At 43.1% G+C, this 26721-nt stretch overlaps 1 protein-coding gene across 1 annotated transcript in view; it reads left to right on the forward strand.

Annotated features, from left to right (window-relative positions):
• The window catches only part of LOC146207421 (glutamate receptor ionotropic, kainate 2-like), a 73522-nt gene that overhangs the window by 31915 nt on the left and 14886 nt on the right, over positions 1-26721 (forward strand). The window contains exons 7-10 of the mRNA XM_084587241.1: positions 11946-12053; positions 14361-14564; positions 17405-17766; positions 25737-25935. Coding sequence (XP_084443367.1) covers positions 11946-12053; positions 14361-14564; positions 17405-17766; positions 25737-25935 — 873 coding nt within the window. The remainder of the gene's footprint in view (positions 1-11945; positions 12054-14360; positions 14565-17404; positions 17767-25736; positions 25936-26721) is intronic.

The following is a 26721-nucleotide window of genomic DNA, read 5'->3' on the forward strand; positions in this document are numbered from 1 at the left end:
TATCTTTGTTTTCACTCACGATGTGGACGTCTCGAAGCAGGGAGAACATAGGCAGCGTTCTGCTGCATAGTAATCTGGCCAATCGACTGTAGGCGGCTCGCTCAATCACTCTTCCACGGCACGTGTCGTCTCGGGTCAGTCGATGGTAGTTTATCGCCGCATTAAATACGCGATGGTGCTTACGCCGACACAATCCTTCTTATATTATGCAGAGGGAAAATTTGCGCACCAATTTAGCAGAGTGCACTCCGCTATAGAAAGAAATGAGTGGACGCAAACGTCAAAGGCTTTACGAGAAAAAAATGCCGCCAACGAGTCAGCAAAGTTGTCATTTAAACCCGCACTTTAGGAAGGTAAATTGTAGGCTACTATATTACTTAAAATGAGTAAGAATAGAATACCATCTAAAAGCACATTATTTAAAGATAGGTATTCTGATCGCACGAATTAACGCTGGTAAATAAAGCAACTTATCATGGGACAGACTACTCGGTTTGAGGTCAAAGATACGCGGCTTATGGAAATGTGTTTCGTTTCATGCGCCCGCAAAGAAAAACATTGAGAGGATTCCACAGACTGCACTGGGGAAAAGCAAATGCCTGAGTGCTGCTTTTGCTGCACGTGGTACATCACTCATGCCGCACTGTGGAAAATTCGTTCCTCAAGCGTGCGTGCGTTGAGCGATCCTGCAAGTGTTGGATTGGACGGTACACTTTCGCTCCTGTCGCGTGATGTTCCTTGGCGCTTGTTCATTGCTGTGCTCCTGCAAGTGTGGGATCGGAGATACGGCGTCGTCCCTGTCACGCGAAGTTTTCATAGTAACGTAACATCTATGATCCATGACTTAGAACTTTCTGCGAGCCAAATGGGATTCATGACTTAGCACTTTTTGTGCCTCATAAGTCATGACTATGGCTCAAGGCTTCTGTATCACTCAACGTAAACCCCTAACCATGTCTTTAGTTATGACTCCCAAACATGACCCACGACTATGACTCATGGCAAACTACAATGACTCGCATGCCCATGATCCTGACATGACATACCTTTTAGGTAGCGCATGCTATACACATTCAGACATGACTATTAATTCAACCATCTCATGACTACATATCAAGCATTACATTTTACTTCCACCTTTTGCAGACACATTTGATGCCAACAGAGGCATTCGCCTTAATTATTTATCAACTTAATAATTGCACAGCTAAATATTATGTTTGTTAGACGGTGACTGGAGAGGAACACTGAATCACGATTTCCATCTGTTATGCCTAATAATTACTGTGAAACTTAACACAAAATAATCAGAACTGTCCGCCATTTTACCTCGGTTAAGCTTATCTTTAGCCCTTGACGGTTTGTTTGCGACACCGTTCTACACTCCTGTGCATTTCAGTCATCATTCATTTGTGATAGTCGTAGCGCACGCTTTATTTATAGGAACCAACCTTTGATGGCTGTTATCTTGTATTGTGCACTTGCTCATTTCGGTTTAGAAGAAGCATACCTCAATTGCCTAGAAGCCAGTCTCCGACGATGAATTCCGCATTGCATTTGAATACTGAACAGATTACAAGATACATTAATTCCACCTTTTGTATAGACTCGTCCTAGCGAAATACGCGAAATGCATTCGTTCATTTGTGAACGCAAGAAGTGAACGTGTGTTTTCCGGTGTTTTATAATACAAGAGAATATTTCTATAAGCTTTGACTCGCTTTGTTAGCTTCGTGCTAAGGAATAGGTGTGAGTCAATAGACTTTTTTTCTGGACTGTGAAATTCCTTAAAGCGGTAGGTGGAGCCTTGAAAAAGACACATAGGCGAATATTCAGAGCCGGTATAATTCATATAATTCAGGAATTCTTTATCTTTTACTAACATCCATATTTTCGACCAAGTCGACGGCTATGTTCAATCAGAGAATGTCCAATCAGAGAATCATGACCTCTCGAGCAAATCACGATGCAAGAGAGAAAAAAAAACTGATTCAAAGTGCGATGAAACCCAGATATTACACCGTCCGAGAACAGGTTTATGTGCTAAATCCTTAGCGTACGATAAGGGATTACCGGGCGCAGGGCACCACAACAGTTTGGAACAATCAAGTGAAGAGCTCCGTACTGAAAAAAAAAAAAATGCCATTCTGTCAAAGCCTCTCAATTTGAAGTCCGCTTTAGTGGATACACGCAGATTAGTTAGCCCTACTGCTCTTCCAAGAACACGCCGCGCCACTGTGATGCAGTGGTTAAGACGCCCGACTACTGTGCCAGAGTACCCGGCTTCGTTCCCAACCGCTGGCGGCTGCGTTTCGATGGAGGCGTAACGGAGTGGGCTCTATGCGCTGTGCTACGTCAGTGTACGTTGAAGGGCCCCAGGTGGTCAAAATTTTCGAAGTCCTCAACCACGGCGTCTCTCATAGCCTGAGTCGCTTTGGGACATTAAACCCCACAAACCAAACCAAACCAAACCAAGAACACGCCCAAAATATTATTTCACTTGAAAACTGAGGCTTGATGTTGCAGCAGCACGTTGGTCGACTGTTCTGCAGGAATATGGCTGTTGGCGGTCATTTCTGCAGGATTGTAAAGGCGAATTTATTCGTGTATTATATTTTTATCAGGCTTAGTCGTGTACTAATTTGCTTCTTTGACAAGGGATCTAACAGAGCTGAAAATGTAGTAATACTAAGGAATTATTCGACTGCATGTCCTTTTTGTGGTTATATAATTTCCGTCTTTCACAAGCACTGGCGACTCAAGACTGTCAGCGCTGTTAAGAGAGGAACGGTCAAAGCCAGTACTAGAACTTCTGCTCTAGTACTGGCCTTAGTCTTTCATGGTTCAGTGTTATTCGAGTGCTGCAAGAAAAGGCACATTCTGCAAGTGAATGTCTTGGTTAAATTCAAAGCATTCTGCTGGTTAGATTAAGGAAGGTGTAGGCTGGTATATGGCTGACAAGTAGATAGGGAATGCATGCACTTTCCGTGTCTGGAGAGCGCCTGGAAGACAGAGGTTTCAGAAGCGAATGCATCGGCGAACACGTTTTGATAATACGTGCGTTTTATTACCAACGAAAAAAAAAAAAAAACAGGAAACAGCACAGATGAGCTGCCAAGCTCCTGTCCTAGAAAGCCATATACGGAGATCGCTGTCCTTTAAGAACGCGGTGCGCTATAGCGATGATTTTCCAAACTCGCAAATTAGGGACTCTCGAAACCATGTTTGAAAATGTTTGTGGGAGAAGACAGCTTAAAAAAATACGGAGATAGTTTGCACCGTCTTTAACTGCCTATCAAGTGCAGGTGACCTAGTTTCGCCCAGCAAACTGGCATCCCCATAGTGCGAGGGAGCTGGGCGGCTGTGGTGAAGACCACCGTGGAGCGGATGTACGGTTGAGCCGAGATTGGGGAAGGAAAGGGCTCCGAAGGGATGGCGAGGAAGAGAACCCGAGCCCTGGCTCGGCCAGCCGGTCGACACGCGAAGCCGTTCGTGCGTGCTCGAGCGGCTCAAATTGCCCCCGCTTTTAGTGCAGTTCCTGCTACCTCTGTCGCTCGGTTTTTAGGGCTACGGGGCTTGACGGTAATTTTCGGCTCCGAGGAGACCAGCGGAGCGACAATAAACGCAGCGTGATGCGACGGCTTCAAAGCCGACATAATTGCCGCGCCAGCTTCGGCCTCGTTCAGGGTATAATATTTTTCGGAAGGGGATGGACGCACTATAGAACACTTTATCGACATGTTCGGCGGCAGTGTCCGTCACCCGAAATAGTGTTTCAATGGCGTTTCGTGCGCTATAATATCTGCGTCTGAAAATCAGCGCGACCGACTCAAGCATGGCACAAAGCGTTTCTGCTAATTTTACAGTTCGATCATCTCGTTCACGTATGTATACATCCTCGTAGCATTTTAAAAGTTTGTGTAGTTATAAGCAGTAGTGCTCGCGTTTAGTGGGCCTATCTGCCCTATTATTTCGCGTCACTGACTGATGGTTTCTCTATATAGGCTGTTTCTGTGTGAAGCTTCTGCCACCTGGCTTCAATGTGGTTGCTACTGGTAGAGCCACCAAAAAAATCCGGTTTGTAGAAATGGGTTAGCAGAAATTAAAACTACGATGAGTGACAGAGCGAAGAACATAGCATTGTTGCTCAGCAGTTTGCCCTGCAGGGTTAGGCAGAGAAGCTTTATTGAGGAAACAAATACACGACTAAACAGGCAGAAATGTACGCACTCTAGCAGAACACACCCGTCAACCAAATTGATCGCCTGTAAATTTTTTAATGGGATACATCGCCTCCGATTCTGTATTCTTGCTGGCATATAGTAAGGCGTTCGTCGTAATCTGTCTGTGCTCGCTTATCTCCATGCATCCACGTATATCTGAGATTTTTCCGTGTTCGTACGTAACTTATAGACAGAATTATTCTCTAAATTAGTGCAACCTGTCATTATGGTCTACTCATACAATAAAATGCCCTAACTTATTTTTTTTACTATTCATATAATCGTTTCGTGTTGTACAGAATCTACCAGCACCTCATCAATTTGGTTAAAACCTAGATGGCGTTATTATTATCCCTTCACCCTTTCGACCAACCTAATGGTAACTGCCTTTCTATTTGTAGCTTTTCATTCATGGCTTATTTTCTTTCTTTTTTTATGAACTATGGCGTCTCTTGTAGCATGAGTCAATTTGAAACGTTAATTTGAGCTAAATCAAATAAAATGAACCTTGCATGTTTTGAAAATGCCACTACTCATGGATTTATCGTAACACCGCTTCGTGACCATGACTGCTATACTCAGCCAGTCGATAACCGTCGGTGTCATATTATTTCTGGCTCTTACTGGCCTCGTTCACGTGAAAAACGAAGCTCGAGCCGCGTAACCTGGAGGAGCCTGAGAAACCTTTCTTGTGAAAATCTTCAAAAATCTTACTTGAAGGAGGCAAGAGTGCGGCAAAAAGAAAAAAAAATGCGTTGGGTTGCTTTCTGTCATCGGAAGATTTAATGTTTCGCTTTCATTTATTGTCTTATCTTATCTGTCTTATGCTGCGCCTTTCATGGAGACGATCTTCGCAACTCGATCCGGTTGGTTTCCGCGCCATCGCTCTTTCCCCTCTCGCATCTCGCCTTTCCCCGAGCGCCTTTTGACACCCTCCACACGTCGTGGTTGAACAAGACTGATGGGACCCGCGGCTCCAAAGATCATTATGCGTCCTGTCCCCGTCCGAGGCTTTCCACACCGTGACACCCTGCCATCCCGATCGTCGTGTCGCATCTCTCTGTTTACGCAGCCTTCGCTCTGAAAAGACCGGTTCCTTACGGCCCAACCCCATCATCTTGGTCAAAAGGAATGTTGGATGGGCTTCCCGGGGAACATCCTCCCTCGCTGCCAGAGCGGCGCAATTCCGCGCACGTTGACAAGCGCCTCGCATCTACCATTTACGGTCATTCGATTGCTTGCATCTTGCTACTTTCACTTAGCAATTGTGCCTGGTTCACGAAGCTCGCTTGCCTATCTAGTTTGATCTTATTTCTAATGCCTAACCTAGTGGTCCTCATCTGTGTGGCCGTAAAAGCAGGCTGTCTGAGTGCTCTAAGTGGAAACATGCCATTACCGAGGGCGGTGATACGCTACCAGTGTGCGTGCGCCTAGTTGGTCTGGACGTGAACGGCTTTAGCCAAGACACGACAGTAGAGGCTGGCATTGTCGGCCATGAATGTTCTTCCCCCGTCACTTTTGGGACAAATGGTAGCATTCGTAAAATGTAACAAATGATGTCTCCGTCAGGCTATTTCAGAAATATTGCGCGTAAATCGAGTTACTTGCAGCCTCTTTGTGCCGGCCATCGCATTTCTTCATAATCTTTTTATAGGAAAGCAAAGAGACTGAGCATCAAAGGATAAAAAATAATCAAACTACAGTATCGAGAGGGGAAAAAAAAACTTTGCAATGTTAAAGCGAACAACAAGTTAGAAAGAGGAGAGGTGGAGGGGAGGATATTCTTTTCGCTCTAATCCATCGACTTAGTTCGGGGCGTAAAACCATTCATTTAGAATTTTTTTTTTTCTTATTTGTGCGCTGAGCGTAATGTCAAGACCGCTCTTCATTCTTTGAGCGCTTTTTACTGGACCCAAAAGCATCCAATAAGAAGATTAGTAGCAAATTAAAAAAAAAATGCTATGGTAGCTTGTCTCATTAAATGCTTGCGACGCTCTGCGATCTGAAGTTGAAGTCTGTTAATTTAAAGCCCTAGAGACAGAGCTGTTAGCATCTAGTACTGACAGTATCTAGATGCATCTAGTACAGCTCTGTGTTTAAGCAAAACACAGAGCTGTTAGCATCTAGTACTGATAGATCCCAGACTTAGTACATTCGTTGGGCAATCGATCACAGCAGCAAGCCATTCGGTGGTCACGTTGCCAACCAGCCGGATAATAAGTTTCGTGTAGAAAGGTAATTCCGGAGCGTGTCTTCTGCGAAACATGTCGTTTCTGCTTCGAACATTTAGGGCGCTTTGTAAACAATCGTGTACGTTGTGAACTCATCGCTTTTTCTGATACTGTCCTCTAGCTAAACCTCATTTGAGTTCATGCAAATTTAACATAGTTCACTTTGCACATAAGATGATTTTTTTTTTGTTAAGATTAGCGAGCGCAGCGAAAACGAAAATTAAAAATGAGTAAACGTTTTTGCCGTTTTCCGCTTTTTCTTTGCTGACCGATTATTTCTCCAAAACTAACTTATTAAGGCGCAAGTCTCCGCAAACTTGTCCTCAAAATATGTCAGCAAATGTGTTGTCGGATGAGATGCCATCATCTGGTGATGTCTATCGAGTCATTGATTATAAAAAGCAGTGATTAACAATAATCCAAATATAATAACAAAAATGAAAATGACTGCTAGAGATAACAATAAATTATAAAGATAATTAGTGATAGGTGGTAAGTGATCACATAACTAGTGATAGATAATCAGTGATAACATAATTTGTGATGAGATATTTAGTGATGACGTAATTTCTGATAGATAGTAAAAACGTCGTGACAGTGCTAATGGTTTCGTATTTTCTCAATGCTGTTTCTCTAGTGACCTCCAAGGTTTTTGTTCTAGAGCTTTCTTGCATCATGTTCATTTCAGGAATGAAAACTTATTCCAATATCTTCGGAGCGTTGATTTGATAAGTCGTATAGCTTTAACATTTCAGCTGAGAACAATTTCGATGGCTTAATGTCAAGCATTTACCTACGTCCATAAAAAAATTAATCGTTGGCGTTTTCCCATGGGGAATTTATGAAATTGATTTCTTGAGACGTAGATATAATATTTAACCCAAATATTGTTTTTTAATTTAAATGATAAACAGCGCCGGCAGGTCTTTAACTAGCAACTTGTTTGTTACTTAAATATCCGCCCAGGGCAATCCGCCACAGTGTCAAGAAATAATAGTTGGCTTAAGGCCAGTTCTGATTGGTCAGCTAAACGAACACTCCCTTCCAGTCCCGTCTTGAAATAAATACTAGCACTGCGAGTTCTTACGATTAAGGGTTAATGACATTTTGCTTATCGAAGGAACATCCGGAGCACGCCATATTCGAGCGCACCAGATTAATTTCGACCGCCTGGGTATGTTTAACGCCATTTCGATTAACCTAGTTTTCTCTACATGTTTCATTTTTTTCTCTCGGAACTGGGTCAAAGGGCATTGGGTGAAACTGCAAATTACACTGATTGTTCATTTTTCTTTACGTTTTGATTTCAAGCCTTCATATGCATATACACACTAACTGACTTTGTCGTTTACCATGTTACTGGACAGATAACATAACTGTTCAGTTCCGTTCAGTTCAGTCGTTCAGTCGTGTCCGACTCTTCGTGACCCTATGGACCATTTCACGCCACGCTTTCCGGTCTCTCACTATCTTCCTAACATCACATAATTTCATCTGCAGTGCCCCGAGGATGCCATCTAACCATCGCGTTCGCTGCCTACCCCTTCTCCGGCGACCCTCAACCTTTCCCAACATCAAATCTTTCTCTAGCGACTCCTCTCTTCTCATCAGATGACCAAAGTAGCTGAGTTTTGCTGTACAGTATATAAATACGCGCGCATTCAAAGCTTTTCTCTGAAGCGAGGGGCTCTATGCACGCTTATAATCCTTACCTAGGGAGGTACATGTCAGCTAACACTTATCGACTATTCAAATCTTCCTGCATTCTCACCAGCAGACTCTTTTTAGTTCGTAAAAGAAAGTAAGCTTGCGAACAAAGCGGTCAGTTCCTAACATTGCGCTCTGTAAGCAAAGCAAAGTACCCAGAAATGCGACGCAACAAACACAATGACATGAGACGAAACACAACATGTGTTTGTTGTGGTTTCCCCTCAAGCTGTTATTTTGACAAAATAGAAGCCTGGGCGAGTTGGTATGTATACATTCTAAAACAGCGCGAAAGAACAGGAACGAGAGAACGAAACGTACAAAACAGCGCTCGTGTTGTACGTTTCGTTCTGTTCCTCTGTTTTGTTCGTGTTGTACCTCTCGTCCCTGTTCTTTTGCGCTGTTTTAGAATGTTATTTTGAGAAGCAAAGCAAAAGGCGACTTTTTTTTTTCTGCCGCTGAGTCGCTGCTGCTGCTGCTGCTGCTGCTGCTGCTGCTGCTGATGATGATGATGATGATGATTTATTGGCAGCCGGCCCTTTACAATCGGGGGACAGAAACAAAGTGCCTTGTCCTGAAGAAATAAATGTTTCGAAAAAGAAAAGCAAAAAAAAAAAAATAAAGAACAGAGGTCAAAGAACGAATTATCATACAAAATAATTACTGCATTCGGAAGCAGTGGCGCCATCTAGTGATAGTACGTCGAAACACTCCACCTATGTTTGGAGAAACTGTTTTTTCTACTGTTGCTACCATTGGTGTGCTTATTACCAGCTATTTTCCTTTATGTTTAGGGACGAAAGTTATGAAAGTTGAGAGCAATGTTCAAGGCAACAACAATCTGGAGAACGGTTGTAACATTTCATGATGTACAGTCAGGCTTAGAAACTCAAAAATCACCGATTTATCTCAGAAAAAAAGGTGGATCTAGTAGTATGGGAAATGACAGCAAATGCAGCCTTTTACGGCGAAACATCGCACCGAATAATGCGATGGCGATGATGTGTTTAGACAGGAGACGGCAAGCAGCGTGTCGCCATGTTGATCCTCTAACTCTCTGAAACGTCAAAACACATTCCCTAAAGTGCTCGGGTCATGGTAATCGCCGCGCATGCGCAGGTGTCACCAATCAGCCAGGCAAACAGTAATGTAAACAGGATAACGATGTGCTATAATTCTCTACTGTCCCCCTCCCCTTTCTTCTTTCACTTGCCAGATAATCCATGCTCTGCCGCACGTTATCATGCTTTCATTCTGCACGAGGAAACGACAAAGAATTCAGTTCCTGCACAAAAGCTACAGAACCCGCATCTCATGCCTAGCATAAAAGCATTATTTGATGTCATCATGATGACGCATAACCTACTAACCTAATAACCGTGTAACCTCATAATAATTTTCACTCTCAGGTACTATGGCTCCCTTCATACAATAAAGGAGGCTTATTGGTGAACGAATGGGAAGGGTGGGGGGGGGGGGGGGAGGTAGAAAAATGCATGCTTTGTTTTAAAAACCGCGAATTTTAGAAAATATGCAATGGTTCAGCAATACGCAAACACCAACGGACTACTAATCTCGGTTTTGTGATGCTGAAGGTAGAGGAAAGCCTCACGAACAGAAATAAGCCTAACTCAACATAGGGGATAAGAAATTGTGTTGAAGAAAGTGTAAAATTTGCTGGAGCCCGATTTTCGGAAACTGAGAGTCAGTCTAAAGAAATGAGATCTTCTAGACGACCCCCTTACAGATCCTCCCACCTCTCGGAACGCTCAGCGCGGTTTTTCTTTGCGGAGCATCGCCGTCTCTCCGCGAAAGCAATCTGGTCACTGCGGGCTATTGATCTTCGATGTCGCCCTCGTCGTCGCCGCGAGTGGCCTTCCCACGCTAATGAACGCCACACGCGCGCCCAAAGCACTGCCACGCCGCTCGTCCCAAATGATCCGGCGGCCCCCTCCCGTCTTTCTCAAGCCGGCCAAGCCGCAGCGGACCCCTCGCACCGCCTTCAAAGCGAAGGCTAGATGAAGGATTTAATGAATCCCCTAATGACGGCACCTCCCAAGTGGCTGGGCTTCGTCGGTGGAGGTGGAGCAAACGAAGCTGCTTCGCTTGACCTTTCCCACTATACTTGAACTAATTTTCGCTTCCCGCAAAACCCATCGCTGTATATCGCTCCTCTTTTCTTATTCCCCTTTTTGGGGGGGTTTCTTTTCTTAGTCTGTATTCTTTTCCCTATTTCGACTTTTCCCCCTTTCTCTGCTCATAGCTCTTGACTCGGAGAAGACTAAAACTCAAGTAGCGCGACGTCATGCTCTCTTAGCAAAGTTCGTCCGAGCTTCTCAACTAATAACGGCTAGAAATAATAATTAGGGCGAAAAGTTATTGAAATATGCTGTCTTAGCAGGCCTCCTCTTAATATCAGGCAGTACCTCCCGGTAGCAAGGAAATTTAGACTCCTCTTCTGAAAACCTTTGTAAGCATCGGTACTTTCCGATCGTTTTCTTTCTGGGCGTCTTGGGGAGGCTGCGTTACTCAAATAGCCTTAATAATCCAGCGATGTGTTAAGATGACAGTTTTGTTTTGTCCATTCATATTAACTTATTTGGCGTTTCTATAAATTGTTTTCTTTAATTAAGCAACCTGATGCAAGGCTTCGTGAGATTACTTATCAGCCTAGCAGCTTTACAGTCGCCACCATCGCAGGCACTGCCTTCAAAACAAAAATGAACGTCTTTCCCATATATATATATATATATATATATATATATATATATATATATATATATATATATATATATATATATATATATATATATATATATATATATATATATATATATATATATATATATATATATATATATATATATATATATATATATATATATATATATATATATATATATATATATATATATATATATATATATATATATATATATATATATATATATATATATATATATATGAAGGAAAGAAGCCAACAGTCGACGAGGCCAAGGAAAGCGTTCGGGATGGTACTTTATGTCTTCTTCTTTTTTTTTAATGTTTACTTGGATAATCGCAGAAATTAGTAATGTAATCTGTATAGGGGAAAGATAATTAAACACAAAGTAGAAGAAAAAACAACGTGCCGATGGTGGGAACCGAACCCACGACCTCCGAATATCGCGTCCGGTGCTCTATATTCGGAGGTCGTGGGTTCGGTTCCCACCATCGGCACGTTGTTTTTTCTTCTACTTTGTGTTTTTTTATCTTTCCCCTATACAGATTACATTACTAATTTCTGCGATTATCCAAGTAAACATTAAAAAAAAAGAAGACATAAAGTACCATCCCGAACGCTTTCCTTGGCCTCGTCGACTGTTGGCTTCTTTCCTTCATGTATTATAACGAGCACCCTCATTTCCCCTTAATTGATCTGCTTATATATATATATATATATATTTAATCGAAGGGTTGGACATTTCCACTCGGTTTACTCCAAAAAATAATGAGATAAAACATTTTCACTTTTCGTCTAACAGTATTATATATGGCATCGCTTTCTTATAGCGTGAAAAAGCGATTTTAAAAGCAGTTTGACATGTGACATTCTTCTTGCTTTTACGTTTTGACGCTTTCCATAATCACAGACGCATCAAACTGTTCTAGAGGAAAAGACTTGAAAATAAGTGGAACAGAGCTAGTGTACTTCATTGACCTCTTTGCAGTGTTATTGCTGCAGGTTGCCAAAAAGCATTTTACAGTATACATCCACCACAGCTGTTCTTCGTGTCTTTCGTAGGTGGGGCATTGGACACCTAGAGACAACGTAACCGTAGAAGACAATGTGACGTCAGACTACGACTCGCTTCTCATCAAGGACAAGACCTTGGTAGTGACCACAGTTCTCGTGAGTATTTAAAGTGAACACCTTTGATCATAGCAGAAGGCTGCTTACGTTCTTCCCAACAGAGCATCTGCGTCAGTTTCTTTGCTTTTTATTCTTTTTTCTTGTCATATGGTTTCCTGTATATTATAAGTATAATATTTCGCCATATTACTGGCAATCATTTTTGTCGTTTACATTCAATTTCAGACCGTCCTTTGCAAAACGCTGTTGTCGGAAATTGAGTTGCGTTTTATTTTGTTCTATCATATTCCTAGAGTGCATTGTCATTTTAAAAATAACCGACTGAATTTTCTAGACAAAACATAAACCTAATAATGCACATTTTTTTCCCGGCTTTCGGGGAGGACGGAATATATAAAAAAAGAAACTGCTGAGATAAATTGAAACTTATTTGGAATAGTAAATCGCGCATGTGTTGACCTAAATATAGATATGTACCAGCACAAGAAGAAGTACACCTGCTACCCTGTTACATTACAGTACTAATGCTGTATATAATGCCTGTAGTTCTCTATAAGTCACTTGATTTTCACCCCTTGCACTTGCATTCCCTTATCTCAGTCAGTGAAAACAACAGAACCGTGCGAAAAATACCGCACTATATTTTGTAGTTTTGCTGTGACGTGCGGCCTTTCAGTAGCTGCGTTGTATATTTTTCTAGTTCTGCAGCTTTTGTGTATTGCTTTTGAGTATTTGATAGTACGGCAGCACGCTTCTGGGGCAAATGGACAGACCTTTGATACTAAATAAATTTTAAGGCGGAAGATTTTATTGCCTCGATCGTTGTCAACAGCAGGTTGTCAGCAGAGGTGTCAAGCTTTCGAGAGCGAGAGTTAAAATGGATCCCCGGCCGAGCGCTTTACCAATTTCGCCACGCCCAGGATCGCGAAAAGATCTTCATAATTCCCCTTGTCTACCCTCAGGATGATAGAGGGATTCCGCGAGTGGCAGATACTGCGCCTTTCCTTTCCTGCAAACGAATTATAGAACGCCGGTGACCTTTGATGCTTTCAATGAAATGCTCGTTGTGTTCGACAAGGGGAGCGCGATGTACCGTCACGACAGGTCATGACGCCCACAGGCAATTTATGCATATACGAAGCTGGCCCCGCCGGGCGTCCGATCCAGGCGTCCGTGCGGCGCCTTTCATTTGCCTCTTCCTCGAACGCTGCACCATACAGCAAACATAAGCAGACCCAGATGTCTAGGAGGCGTTAGTACAGCAGGCATCAGCGGAGTTTGAAATTCATTTGCAGAATAGAAAAGGCGCAGATCTGTCTCAATCCCATGTACCACGCTGTACAGTAAGGGAAGAAGGTGGGAGTGAAAGAAGAGGGGGATATAGAGGTGCCGTAGTGGAAGGCTACGACGCTCTGTAATGGTTTTCGCCTCATCATCGCAGTTTAGTGGTGCAAAGTGACCTCTAGAATTGGAAACGGTGTTGATTGGATATTAATAACTACTACCGGATCACGGCCAAAAATTGAAAACAAACTTTGATGCGACGGCAGGAAATGTTCTCTACGTTCTTTTACACCAGGATAGCATGAAACATTTATCAATGTGGTTAAGAACAACCGGTTTTACTGATAGAAAGGGTTTCTGTTAACCGCTAATTTCCAGATACCATGCAGCCAATTAAGGGATTCTGTACATTTCATTTTGGCACCCGTCCGAGCCATGTGGAATGCCAAATTATGGAGCTTGTTTATATTTTAGCACTAGCACTGTTTACATGTGCTGTGCGATGTCAGCGCACGTTGAAGAACCCCAGGTAGTCGAAATTTCCGGAGTCCTCTACTACGGCGTCTCTCATAGCCTGAGTAGCTTTGGGACGTTAAACCTCACAAACCAAACCAACCAACCAAATTTTTTGTTTGAATTTATCCTATGTCTACCTGTTTCATATAGGAGATATCAGTGGAACAACATGCATCTTTGTGCTAGAGTGCACAGATGACTGCATATGTCACATCTCGGGCCCAATAATTTGTAGGTTGATATCACCTCAACAGGTGGATATGTAGTGTGTACAAAACAGAAACAAAATTGTCTTGATTTTGACTGTTCAAAGATAAGGGGCGAAATCAATGCCTAAACCCTGGAACTGATATTTTATACGTACAAATGCCAGATAGCCACAAAAAATAATAAATAAACCAGTGAGTGGAGGTACAAAGCTCAATCTCTTGGTAATAATTCTTCAGTGTTATTGTTCCTTTGCTGCTGGATAATTTTTCCTTTTTTTTTTTTTTTTCCGATGAACGACGAACGTGCCGCAAACTTTCTTCCGCATTCTTTTGCCAGACTGACCCGTACATGATGCTCAAGGAGTCTGCGGCGGACCTGCAAGGCAACGATCGCTTCGAGGGATACTGTGTAGACCTTCTAAAGGAGTTGTCTAAGCAGTTGAACTTCAAGTACGAGATCCGGCTGGTCAAAGACAAGGCCTACGGCATTCAAAACGCCAGTGGAAACTGGAATGGAATGATCGGAGAAGTCGTGAGTGGAGTAAGTTAAACCTTTTTTTATCTGCTTCTGTTCACAGCACCGCATCCAGTGCTTCGCTTATAGTAACACTTCGTACTAGAACCGAAGAATTATTGTCGGTTTCTTTTAAAAGACCAATCGGCATGGAACGTTTCTTGCAATTTTTATGGGAACTAAACTAGAAGCACTGCAATTTTAGCAGCCTCGAAGAAGATTAATAAATGCTCAGCGAATGTCCTGAACTGCCTGCCTTGAGAAGCGCACATATAATATTTGTGTACGTTGTGTATCTGGCAGTAGGATTTCGGGACTATCCTAGAACTTCTTACCTTTTTCTTCTATGAATCTGTGCGTGGGGTACCATTGTCTTCTTGACATTGAAAAAAATACCTCAGTATGACCAAGTTGCTACAACACTGGTTATCGACATTCTAACTTTGTGTATGTTGTGTGTGTGTGTGTGTGTGTGTGTGTGTGTGTGTGTGTGTGTGTGTGTGTGTGTGTGTGTGTGTGTGTGTGTGTGTGTGTGTGTGTGTGTGTGTGTGTGTGTGTGTGCGTGTGCGTGTGTGTGTGTATGTGCGTGTGTGCATGTGTGTGTTTGTGTGTGTGTGTGCGTGCGTGCGCGCGCCTGCAAAAAGCATTGCTGCCTTTATACCTCTTTTTAATTAAAAAACACAATAAGATACGCTTTTTCATTTTGCAGTTTTACGTCTCAGCTCCTAGGCAATTTTATGCAAAGAAATGAGACTGGATTCCGACAGTACAGCTATCACGAACCTAGTGATTAGTCTGTGAACGTTCAACTGCAACGTCTGGAATTCAAACGTAAAAGCGGTGGCGTTAAACAAAAAAAAAATAATTAATGCCAATAACTTGTTAATGCTACCTAAGCATTGATAATGACACGAAAATAGGATGACAGCTGAATGCTGTGAGTACTGAGAGAGACGCAATGGATGCTGTCATCCTCGCACCTCGTTTCTCAAAGGTTGTGGAGCCAGTTGTTAACGATTCATACTTACTCGAAGCATTTTTTCATAACCGTCCCTCACGTCGGCATTCATTCTTACTATTGTACTTGCCAGCGACAGCGTTGAAACTAGGGCAGTGTGGAAGACAGCCGTTCTTATTACTTTAGGTTTAGTAACCCTAACACTTTGGGATAGGCTACACAAATTTCAATTATGCGATCGTCTTGATTGATAAAGAACGTAGTGCAGATGCTTGTATTTTAACAAAGACTACCACAGCGAAATACAATATTATTGTATTCCGTGATGATAAGGCCGATATTTATTCGCGCTGCTTGAATGTTAGCACCAACGTCAATACCTATGGCTTCGTCTCTAAAAAACGTGTTATATTTGACCGCCGGGATAGCCTTTGAGGTGCATGTGGCGCTGCCAGCGACGCGTTTTGCAACTATGAAGCAAACGAAAACACCCGAACGGCAAGAAATCGAGTGGATGTGAACTAGCGAACAATACATCAAAATAGATTGATTTGCTATAATTAGGCATTTTATACTTATGCAACATGAAAGTGCCCTTTTTCTTCTCAATGGAGTTGAAATGACCGGTGAAATAACAAACCTGTCTTTGCGCACACGCACACGCACACACACACACACACGCACACACGCGCACACACACACACACACACACACACACACACACACACACACACACACACACACACACACACACACACACACACACACACACACACACACACACACACACACACACACACACACACACACACACACACACACACACACACGCGCGCGCGCGCGCACGCACGCACGCACGAACCAACAAGGCTTAAAACTGGAACAGGGTATGTTTAGTAACTGTAAAGAGAACGTCGCGCCTCACAGTAAGGAAGAAAGAAAGTCATTGGCGATCATTGCGTTTCGTGCGGAGAAGTATGCGTTATGATGTGAACTCAGATTTTATGCCCCATTTGTGTAACGGAATTCATTCAAACCAATAAAAAGTTAGATTTCTTCTTCACAAATTATTTCTTGTAATGTTTTCTTACTCGTTCAAAGCATTTCGCAAATTAATGACAATTTCAATTTCCCCTTCACAAAATATTTATTTGTGTGTTGCTTAGTTCCTTGAAATCATGTAGGACATTCTCCAGTTTTGTCAAATGAAGTATGCAGAAGCCATCGAACGTATACTAAGAAACGGCCGAGCGTTAGAACCTTGGCTCACGCGTACAAGTGCTCCCGTATGTTTCCGTTTATAAGCGGTAGCAGAAAACAAGCCTTGAGTTTGGATATGGGATTTCATGTTGTTGCGTCTGGGTTGCTTTGTACGGATGCCAACTCAGTCAGGCGGCAGCGTTCAAAGCACGGCCTTTGAGGTTAGGAATTTAGCACGTAAGGAGAAAGAGTGCGACAAAGGCAGAATGGCCTAAAGCAAAGGCTAACGAAGCTGATCTGGTCACGCCGACGTGGGCTGGAATCCTACTCGAGGCCATAGTATTCGTAGCTTGGAGTTCTCCCACTTTCCACTGTACGCCGACAGACAGACACCGAGTTTTCGTTGGCATGACCTTCCTAACACTAACGTATTAATAATTAAGGAATCGTTTGCTTATGTAATGTGCATGTAATACCAATGGACGATAACCGATGTTTGCTAAGAGTAACAAATTGGACTCGAAGGGAAGGAAAGCATAGCAGGGGGCGGCACGAAGTTATGTTGAAGAATGAGATTAAGAAATTTAAGGGGAATCAAACGGATTTAGCCAGCACAGGACCGAGTTGATTAAAGGGATAGGTGTTTGCCTTCAGTGGATGCAATCCGACCGATGATGACGATGATGATGATGGTGACAAACCCACGCAGAAAGCGGACCTGGCCATCGCAGACCTCACCATCACGTCTAAGCGAGAGGTGGCCGTGGATTTCACGATGCCCTTCATGAACACGGGCATCAGTATCCTGTTCAAGAAGCCCACCCAGAAGGTGACGACGCTGTTCAGCTTCCTGTCGCCCTTCAGTATGGAGGTGTGGGCCTACGTTGTGGGCGCCTACATCGGCGTCTCCGTAGTGCTTTTCCTTGTGGGCCGTCTCAGTCCTTACGAATGGGACAACCCCCACCCGTGCCGCCAGAACGACCAGGTGCTCGAGAACAGCTTCAGCCTGCTCAACTCGCTTTGGTTCACCATCGGGTCACTCATGCAGCAAGGCTCAGACCTGGCGCCCAAGTGAGTCCTTTTGCCTTTACATATTAAACCCACGAAGCTTGCAGACTAATGTTAGTGACTTGGAACAATCACTGAAAAGCTTAAGCCGAACAGGCAGTACACATATCTAGCATCATTTTGCTAAAAACAAAGGCTGCATGGAACGACCATCAATGGAGTTAGCAGCAAAAATAACTGATGAAAAATTCACCATGCAGGACAAAAAACATGTTAAAACGCAATGATGGGTAGCGGTGACAAGTAACCGCTCCGTGTACACTCCGGCCTGCAGCACAATCAGCCAATAGCTAACCTGCGCACACATAGACAGGCGATCCCACTCTTACACACATATATATACGCACAAACTCACCATACACAATTTAATTTCTGTGATTTGTTTTGAGTTGCCATATTCCTGTTTGTTTCGCTTAAGATAGTAGCCACCGGACATGTTCATTGGCCTTTGAAAATAGAGCTTAAACACGAAGCGTGACATCAGGTGGGTTCTGCTTTTTTGAATGCTTTCTTTTACCTCACCTGTAATATTTAAGCTTGTGGAGCCTCAAAACGGTGCGCTCAGATAATAAAGTGAGTAGTCGTTTCGCCGAGCCCTATAACATAGTCAGGCATGCATCACTGATTTTAAAATGAAAAGAAAGCGGATTTTTTGTATAGCATTCGTCATTCAAAAGTTGCCCTGTGAAACGCTTTCTCTTCAACATTTTGGCACTCAGCTGCGAAAGAAACTGCATCAGGAGTTACAAAAGCTTTTTTTGTTTAAAAGCGGTTGCACTGTCGTGACTTATTTATGATTGGTTTTGAATTTTACTATGTTCATTTATTATGAAAACAGTCACTTATTACAGTTCTTTGCTTCTTCCCAACAACTTCTAAAGAATGTGTTGTGTTGTGTTGTGTTGGGTTTTATGGCGCATAAGCAACTAAGGCTATCATGCGCCAAGAGCGAGGTTAATGTATGTTCTGGTTGCAAAAGAGGAAATGGATATGGTTAATCTATAGTTTATTTAAAAAGCTTCCTTCTTCTAGGAAACTGAGAACAGATGCTAGGTTTACAAGTGCTCTTTCTCCTAAAAGCAAGGTGGGATGGAATGGGATGGTATGATTGTAAAATATAGTAAAATGTTTTCTCCGTAGTGCCTCAAGTTTTGAGCATGTAATTAGAATGTGGTTTACAGTGAGTATCTCGTCGCATTCTTCACAGGTCGGTTTGTTATGTTTCATTAGCAGAAAGTTATGTGTTAGATGTGTATGTCCAATACGAAGACGGCATACTATCACTTCCATAAAACGTTGTTGATGTGTGCTCGATTGCCATTCTCCTAGTACAGGCTTTATGAGACGCAACTTATTATTTTCTTGGTTGTTCCATCTGGACTGCCATTTATTCATCTGTTTATGTTTTATTAATATCAAGCAATCACTATGTGGTATGTTTACTTTCTGAATCAATTTGTTGTGGGCAAGTGCAGCACATTTGTCTGCTCTTTCATTGCCGTCAATGCCTACGTGACTAGGGACCCAACAGAACACTATGTTGTGTCCTTGTGTCGTGATCATTTTTACATTATGTATTATGTCACCGATTAGAGGCATGGCAGCATTTCTGTGATTTAAAGCCATCAGTACACTCAACGAATCGGTGTAGATGACACTGTTACAAATGCCTTCATTCACTATTTTTTCTACAGCTGTCAGGATAGCACAGGATTCAGCTGTAAAGATTGATGCGCACTGAGGAAGCCTAATTATTTGTTCCCAGTTCTCTTCAACTACGGCACAGCCAACATAAGTAGAAGTTTTTGATCCATCTGTATAAAACTCTGTATAATTACTGTACTTTTCTTTTATTGTGCGAAATTCTTGTATTATATGCTCTTTAGGAGTTTGGCTTTTGTTGAAGTGTGTTGAGTGAGATCACAGACATTTGGAAGTTTGTACCATGGGGGTAGGGGGCTGTTTTTTGGGGCAGTGTCGGGCAAGGTGTCCAGAATTTCTAACTCACTGCAAATGTTTTCGAAACGCATTATCAGTGGCCTCGTCGCTTGTGGTTTATTTGTGAAAATTACTCGTGAGCGGCATGTTGAGACTATTGGATAGCAGAGGTGTTTTTTCTGTGACCTTATTCTAAGGACATAAGCACATGTAAGTGAAGCCCTTCTATCTTTCAGCGGAGGCTCATTCGTCTCTGCATACAGACTATCAACAGGGGATGTTCTGTAAGCGCCACAAGAAAGGCGTAAACCTAAGTTATGTACCGGGCCCAATTTCCTTAGGTATGATGGTCTAGCTGACCCGAAGACTATGGACCCGTAGTCCAAGCTAGACCGCACAACAGATCGATATATATGTAGAAGACACGCCCTATCAGACCCCCAGTGTTTCCGAGAAAGAACCTTCAGTATGTTTAGAGATTTTATGGCTTTCCTCTTTAGGATGTTTATGTGAGGCAGGAATGTTAGTTTTCTGTCGAACGTTACACCCAAAAATTTATGTTCGCTCTTTACTGGCAACTCAATCCCATTTAAGTGTAACTTGGGATTGATCTGTATACCTCGTTTCAGCGAGAACATTACTGCCACGGTTTTCTGTGGGGAAAATTTGAACCCATTTTTAAAAGCCCATGAGTCTAGTTTATTTAGTGTTAATTGTACTTGTCTTTCACAAATTGATATGTCTGAGGATGTGCAGGCTATTTGAAGGTCGTCGACATACAGCGAGAACATAATGGATTTTGGGATTACCTTGCTAATAGAATTCATTTTTACAATAAACAAAGTTGTACTTAAAATGCACCCCTGAGGTACCCCATTCTCTTGAATAAAGTTCCTCGAGAAGGTGGTACCGAGACGTACTTGAAATGAACGACCTGATAGAAAGTCCTTCAGAACATTTAGCATCCGGCCTCGGATGCCCAAATCTGCTATATCGCGTAGGATCCCGAACCTCCAAGTCGTATCGTATGCCTTTTCCATGTCAAAGAAAACGGCAAGGCAATTTTGTTTATGTATGAACGCTTCCCTGACAGTATTTTCAAGACGCACTAAGTGGTCGGTCGTTGCACACCCTTTTTTAAAACCACACTGATGAACATTAAGAAGTTTATGAGATTCTAAGATGAAAGTTAGTCGGATGTTTAAAACACTTTCAAAACATTTTGCTAAACAGCTGGTCAGAGCTATGGGTCTGTAACTGCCCGCTGAGGTCGGCGGCTTTCCTGGTTTCAGAAACGGAACAATAACGGCTTGTTTCCAAGCCTCCGGGAGTTTACCCAGAGTCCAAATTTTGTTAAAGAATTTCACAAGTGCCTCTACAGAGGATTCGGATAAATGAGCCAGCATTTCGTAATGAATTTCGTCAGGACCAGGCGCAGTCTGTTTTCCAGCAGCAAGGACGTTCTTTACTTCTTGGAGTGTAATAAAACTATTATATGATTCATTTCTGCCACCACTTGTTGTGAGTTTTTGTTTCTCAGCTATATTTTTGTATTTTAGGAATGTTTCTGTGTAGTGTGACGAACTTGAAACGTGTGCGAAATGTTCGCCTAGTATATTGGCCTGTTCTTCTATGCTAGTCTGAACACCAGGGGCTGTGAGGATGGGAATTGTAAACGGTGAAAAGTTTCCACTGAGTTTACGAACTTGTTCCCACATTTTTTTAGACGTCATTGAGCTATTTATTGAAGTGACATACTTCTGCCAGGATTCTTTTTCAGAGTTGCGACGGATGTATCGAGCTTTAGCTTTGGCCTTTTTAAAAGCTGTAAGATTTTCGTGTGTAGGGTACCTTCGGAAAACACCCCATGCTTTATTTTGTCGCTTTTTGGCCTCCTTACATTCCCGAGACCACCACGTCTTGTGTTTTTGTCGCACCACACCTAAGGACTGTGGAATGGCGAGGTGAGCGGCAGTGATAATGCAAGTCGTGAACAACTCATTTATTCTGTCGACACTAAGGGCATCTGTAAAAACTGCTCCTAGATTCGCCTCTACTTTAAAAAGCTCCCAATCTGCTAAGTGAAGTTTCCACCGTTTCGGTTTGGTCGGCATGAGTGATGGTGAGGATGATAAGCTGATTATTGCTGGCAGGTGGTCGCTACTATACGGGTTGTTCAGAACATCCCATTTAAAATCATTAAAAAGGGAAGGTGAACTAAAAGCCAAATCTAAAAAACTCATTTTTCCTGTCCTTGGTGAACAGTACGTGGGCTCACAGGAGTTCAATAAGCAAATGTCTGAACTAAGAATAAAATCCTCGATAAGCTGTCCACGTGTATCACTTTTTTCACTTCCCCACAAAGGAGAGTGTGCATTAAAATCTCCTACTACTAGGTAGGGCTCTGGTAGCTGGCAAAAAAGGTTTTCTAGATCATGGAGTGTTATTTTAAGATTTGGTTGAATATAGACAGAACACACCGTAAGAGTTTTAAAGGCAATTATTCTGGCTGCTACAGCTTCTAAGGGAGTGTTTAATTTCAGTTCTTGAGCTGGAACTCCACTTTGCAATATGATGGCCGCACCACCCGAAAGCCTGCTTGCTTGCTCTCGATCTCGACGGAAGACTTGATATTTTTTCAGTATATTCGAGTGCATGCAACCTAAATTTGTTTCCTGTACGCACAGTGCAACTGGCGAGACTGTATCTAGAATGTCTTTTATGTCATTAATATTCTTTAGAAGTCCTCTACAGTTCCACTGTACCAGGAATGCCATCTTTTTTTGTTGAAAGCTTGGAGATTAAGTTAAGTTTTTTCCAGGGCCCGTGATTCGGGCCTTGTCTGTTTTTGTTCGTTCCAAGGAGCTCCGCCGTCTCTGTGACGAAGACGGCAAAGAGCTGTCCTGGCCTATGTCCATTACCTCGTCTGAGGTGCTGGACGAACGTGCCAGAGGCACGTGTTCCTTATTTTTAGACCTTGCCTCGTGGGCAGAGGTCTTGTGGCCCGCCGACCCTGAGGGACGCGTAGCCTGTTTTGGGGGTGGTGGAGGAGCGGGAGCTGCTTCCACCAGGGCAGGGGATGGCACTACCTCAGCCTCGTTTGAGGTCTGGGTAGGTGCCGAAGGCCGTTGTGGTGCCCCGCCCTGTCGCACCACATCGGCGAGATTTGGTTTCGCTGTGAACTGAAAAGTGTTCTTGGTTTTGTTGTACTGGGTACGTGCCTCTTTGTATGTGATGTTCTTTGTTGTTTTTAGTGTTATGATCTGCTTTTCTTCTTTCCATTTTTGGCAGGATCGAGAGTATGCGGGGTGATCCCCCTCATAGTTTGCACAGCGTGGGTCTGCGGTGCAGTTATCAGAGTTGTGGTCGTTCGCAGCACATTTCGCACAAGTTCTGCGGCCACGGCAACTTTGCGAACCATGGCCGTATTTCTGGCAGTTGAAGCATCTCCTCGGATTTGGGATGTACGGTCGGACGTTTATTTTGATGTATCCAACTTCAATTGACTCTGGGAGGGTGCAGCTATTGAAAGTCAGAACCAGATGTTTTGTAGGGATCTCCTTGTTATCCTTTCGGATTTTTATTCTGTGAACCGCTATGACGTTTTGGTCTGCTAGTCCTTCTGCCATTTCATCTTCAGTGAGAGCAATGAACTCTATCTCAGATATTACTCCTTTTACAATGTTCAAGGATCGGTGGGGAGTGATGACGACGGGGATGTCCCCAAGCGACACAATGTTTTTCAGGTTGGAGGACTGGCACTTAGTTTGTACTTCTAGCAAGAGGTCACCATTTGCAAGTTTTGATACTTTGTATCCAGGGCCCAGGTCTTTAGTGAGACACTTTGACACTATGAAAGGGGATATTTTTCGAGCGGGTTTTTCTAGCTCTTCGCTATGTATGACATGGAACTTTGGGAAAGTCTCTTTTGTTTTCGCAAAGAAATGGCTTGTAGCATCGGTCCGCCCTCGTTTGCTTGGAGGGCGATCATTTGTTTGGGAGAAAGAATCCATGAAAGGGTTTGTGTTTTCGGTAGTTGTGCCTGCCACCCACCATGGAGCCCAACGAGGGGACGGGACAGGAACTTGAAAGAAGTCCTGCCCACGCCAGCAGTACACCGCCACTATAACCAAATATGGGCAACTCAGGGTAGCTACTCCACACAAGGTTAACCCTCGCCGCCAAGAAAAAAGGAAAAACAAGAAATGAGGAGGAGACAGGACAGTGCTGAGAAAAGAGATAGGAAAGTGAAAGATGAAGTGGAGGACAGGAAAAGGCGACTGCCGATTTCCCCCGGGTGGGTCAGCCCGGAGGTGCCGTCTGTGGGAAGCGTGGGCCAAAGTGGTGTGTTGCCTCCGCCGAGGGGCCTTAAAGGTCCAAACACTCGGCATCGGCTCAACCACCAGGATCCCCTTTTCCCCATACACGGCGATGCCACGCACGGCTAAGCGTGGGTGCTCGGGGTCCGTGGTGTCGCACAAAACACACAAACACCTGCTTTAACAGGTGCCCCCTGCGGGGACTTCTAAAGAATGTTTCACCATTTGCTGCAACTATCTATAAGCCTCTCCCTCATAAGGTTGCTTGTTACAGCCTATTCAGCTTGCAGATAAAAGGCGTTTTACACTGCATAGCTTATTTTTAAGGATTAGCTTAATACGTCTCCCTGAATAAGAAACTTGTATGTTTAAATGCTACACAAAGGTCCCAACCGCGAAGCAGACCAACAAACAAACAAGGAAGCAAACAAATAAAATGTGCGCGGTGCTTTTAGACCAGCTCTGGGAGTATTTTCAACCTATTTGAGTTCGTAATCAAATTGCATTCATTAAAGATTCTTTTTTCCGGTACAGAATCTGGTTTCAAGAATACCGAGAAAAAATGTATTAATACAGCAAGAACCAGGAAACCGACCCTGAAACTCTGTTCCCACAAAGCGATGACATCAGGACAGACCGTCCATTCACGTCACAGATACCGTCCTAAAGCCATTAGTGTGCGCCTTGCTGGGTTTAACTGGAGACTGTTAGGGACAACTTAGTGCACTATTTATTTTTCCGAAGTTAGCAAAATAAGGTAGAAATATTGTCCTTCAGCAGAATCAGAGCAAATTCGACGGTGGTGAGTCCAGTGAAATAAAAATGTAAGGTTGTCCATACAAATCTCTCAGCTTGAGGCAACAAAATGGGAAGTTCTATATTCGCGTGACATGCAGAATGTTACCCGCCTCAAATATGGCGCAGAGGACCGGAAGACTGCGAATAACTTGCCGTGAAATTTTCAGTAAAATTTGAAGAGGTCAAAAATGCGCCGGGGTTGACATTTAAAGTTCGTTCTGTGGGTTAGATGGTCAGCTCCAAGGGGTTGCATTGAATAGTGAAGCGATAGGCGATTGAAACCACAAGCGTATAAACAAAGACAATGAGTAACAAATAGAAAACACTACCAGAGAGGAGATTAGGAATCTGAACATTAAGAAGGACTCTTCAAGAATCTTTAGACAAGAAACAATAGGAATTAGATGTGATGATATGGCTCCCTGGTCAACAGGTTTTTTCCTCTTTTTCTCCCCTGTAGAAATCATCGTTACAGAACTCTTACACTTCGTACAGCGCATTCGTGTTCTGAAGGTTTTACAAGCAGGCTTTGTCCCAGCGCGCATAAGGGATATGCGAATAACGCTTAATTGTGTATAAACTTCAAAAGCCGACTGCGCGAAACAGAAACTAGTTCGTAGTATTGGCCTGAAATTATTTGCAAGCCTAAACATCTCTGAACTGCATTAAATACTGTCAATTTAAAGCATTAAAGGTTTCCTCATTCTTACGCAAAACGCTGTAGCTTCTTTCTGGCTATGGGGTACTGCTTTACCGTAGTAATAAGTCAGACTTTAATTACGCGTATTCACCAGCGTAACTATCCGTATCGAAAAGTTCACTCACGCCAAAATCCTTCGGTCTAGGAATGCATGCGTACATGACACCTGTTGCATACAATAAACTGTTTCTGACGTCTGGTTCGCTTTTCTTGTGCAGAGCTATGTCAACTCGAACAGTGGCGGGCATATGGTATTTCTTCACGCTCATCATGATATCATCGTACACGGCCAACCTGGCCGCCTTCCTGACAGTCGAGAAGACTGTCTATCCAATCGAAAACGCCGAGGACTTGGCAAAGCAGAACAAGATCAAGTACGGCTGCCTCCGCTCGGGCAGCACACGGGCGTTCTTCAATGTAAGCATCAGTTGAATCACCGCTTACGTTTTATGCTAGTTTTCTCACTGCTGTTGATGCAAGAAATGAAGGCAGCTACTCCTAATTCCTTGTGTTTGTATAAAATTGCTTAGCTGTCAAAAGCCGCTTTTTCTGGACTTCGGTACGACTTCGTACTGAAGCATCGCTTTTATATTTGCCATTCAACCTACTGACTGCCCCCAAAGTGAGCCCTGAAGTAGCGCCCAAACCATCACCTGCCTTCTTCATTGTTTAACACGCTCGCCTCAAAGATGTGTTCTGACACACTCGCTTGGAAGGTTCCGCCCTGCTTTGGGTCAAAGACAGCAGCCATAACTTTTTACAATAGCCCCTAAAATCCCGTAATAAATTCGGGTGCCGTCGTCACAATGGCTATCTCCGCATTAGTGCTTATACTAGAGTATCGAAATTACAATTTTGTCCAGTTTCTAAGCCAAGGGAGAGAAGTCTCTGGCTTTCTAGTGCAAAATGCTTCTACTTTGTACACCAGATATTACCCCTTCTATATTACTCACTCCTATTACAGAATACAGTTGTCTATGTTAGTGGCACTCGTTCTTATACTTTATTTTTTCTGCGGCAACGTATAGTCTGTCTAAAGTTGTCACTTTTTTTCAGTGTGGAAGTGCAGAACCTCAGCGCGTATGACTTTCGATAATAGGAGGTTACGTAGCGGTCAACCAAACATGCACCCATCTTACTGAAACACCGAGAGGTACTGCAGAAATGTATTGTGAAGTGTTCTTTGCGGTGTGTAGTTTGACG

The sequence above is a fragment of the Amblyomma maculatum genome, chromosome 1 (genome assembly GCF_055883805.1).
Source record: "Amblyomma maculatum isolate TAMU_Amacu chromosome 1, ASM5588380v1, whole genome shotgun sequence".
NCBI lineage: Eukaryota > Metazoa > Arthropoda > Arachnida > Ixodida > Ixodidae > Amblyomma > Amblyomma maculatum.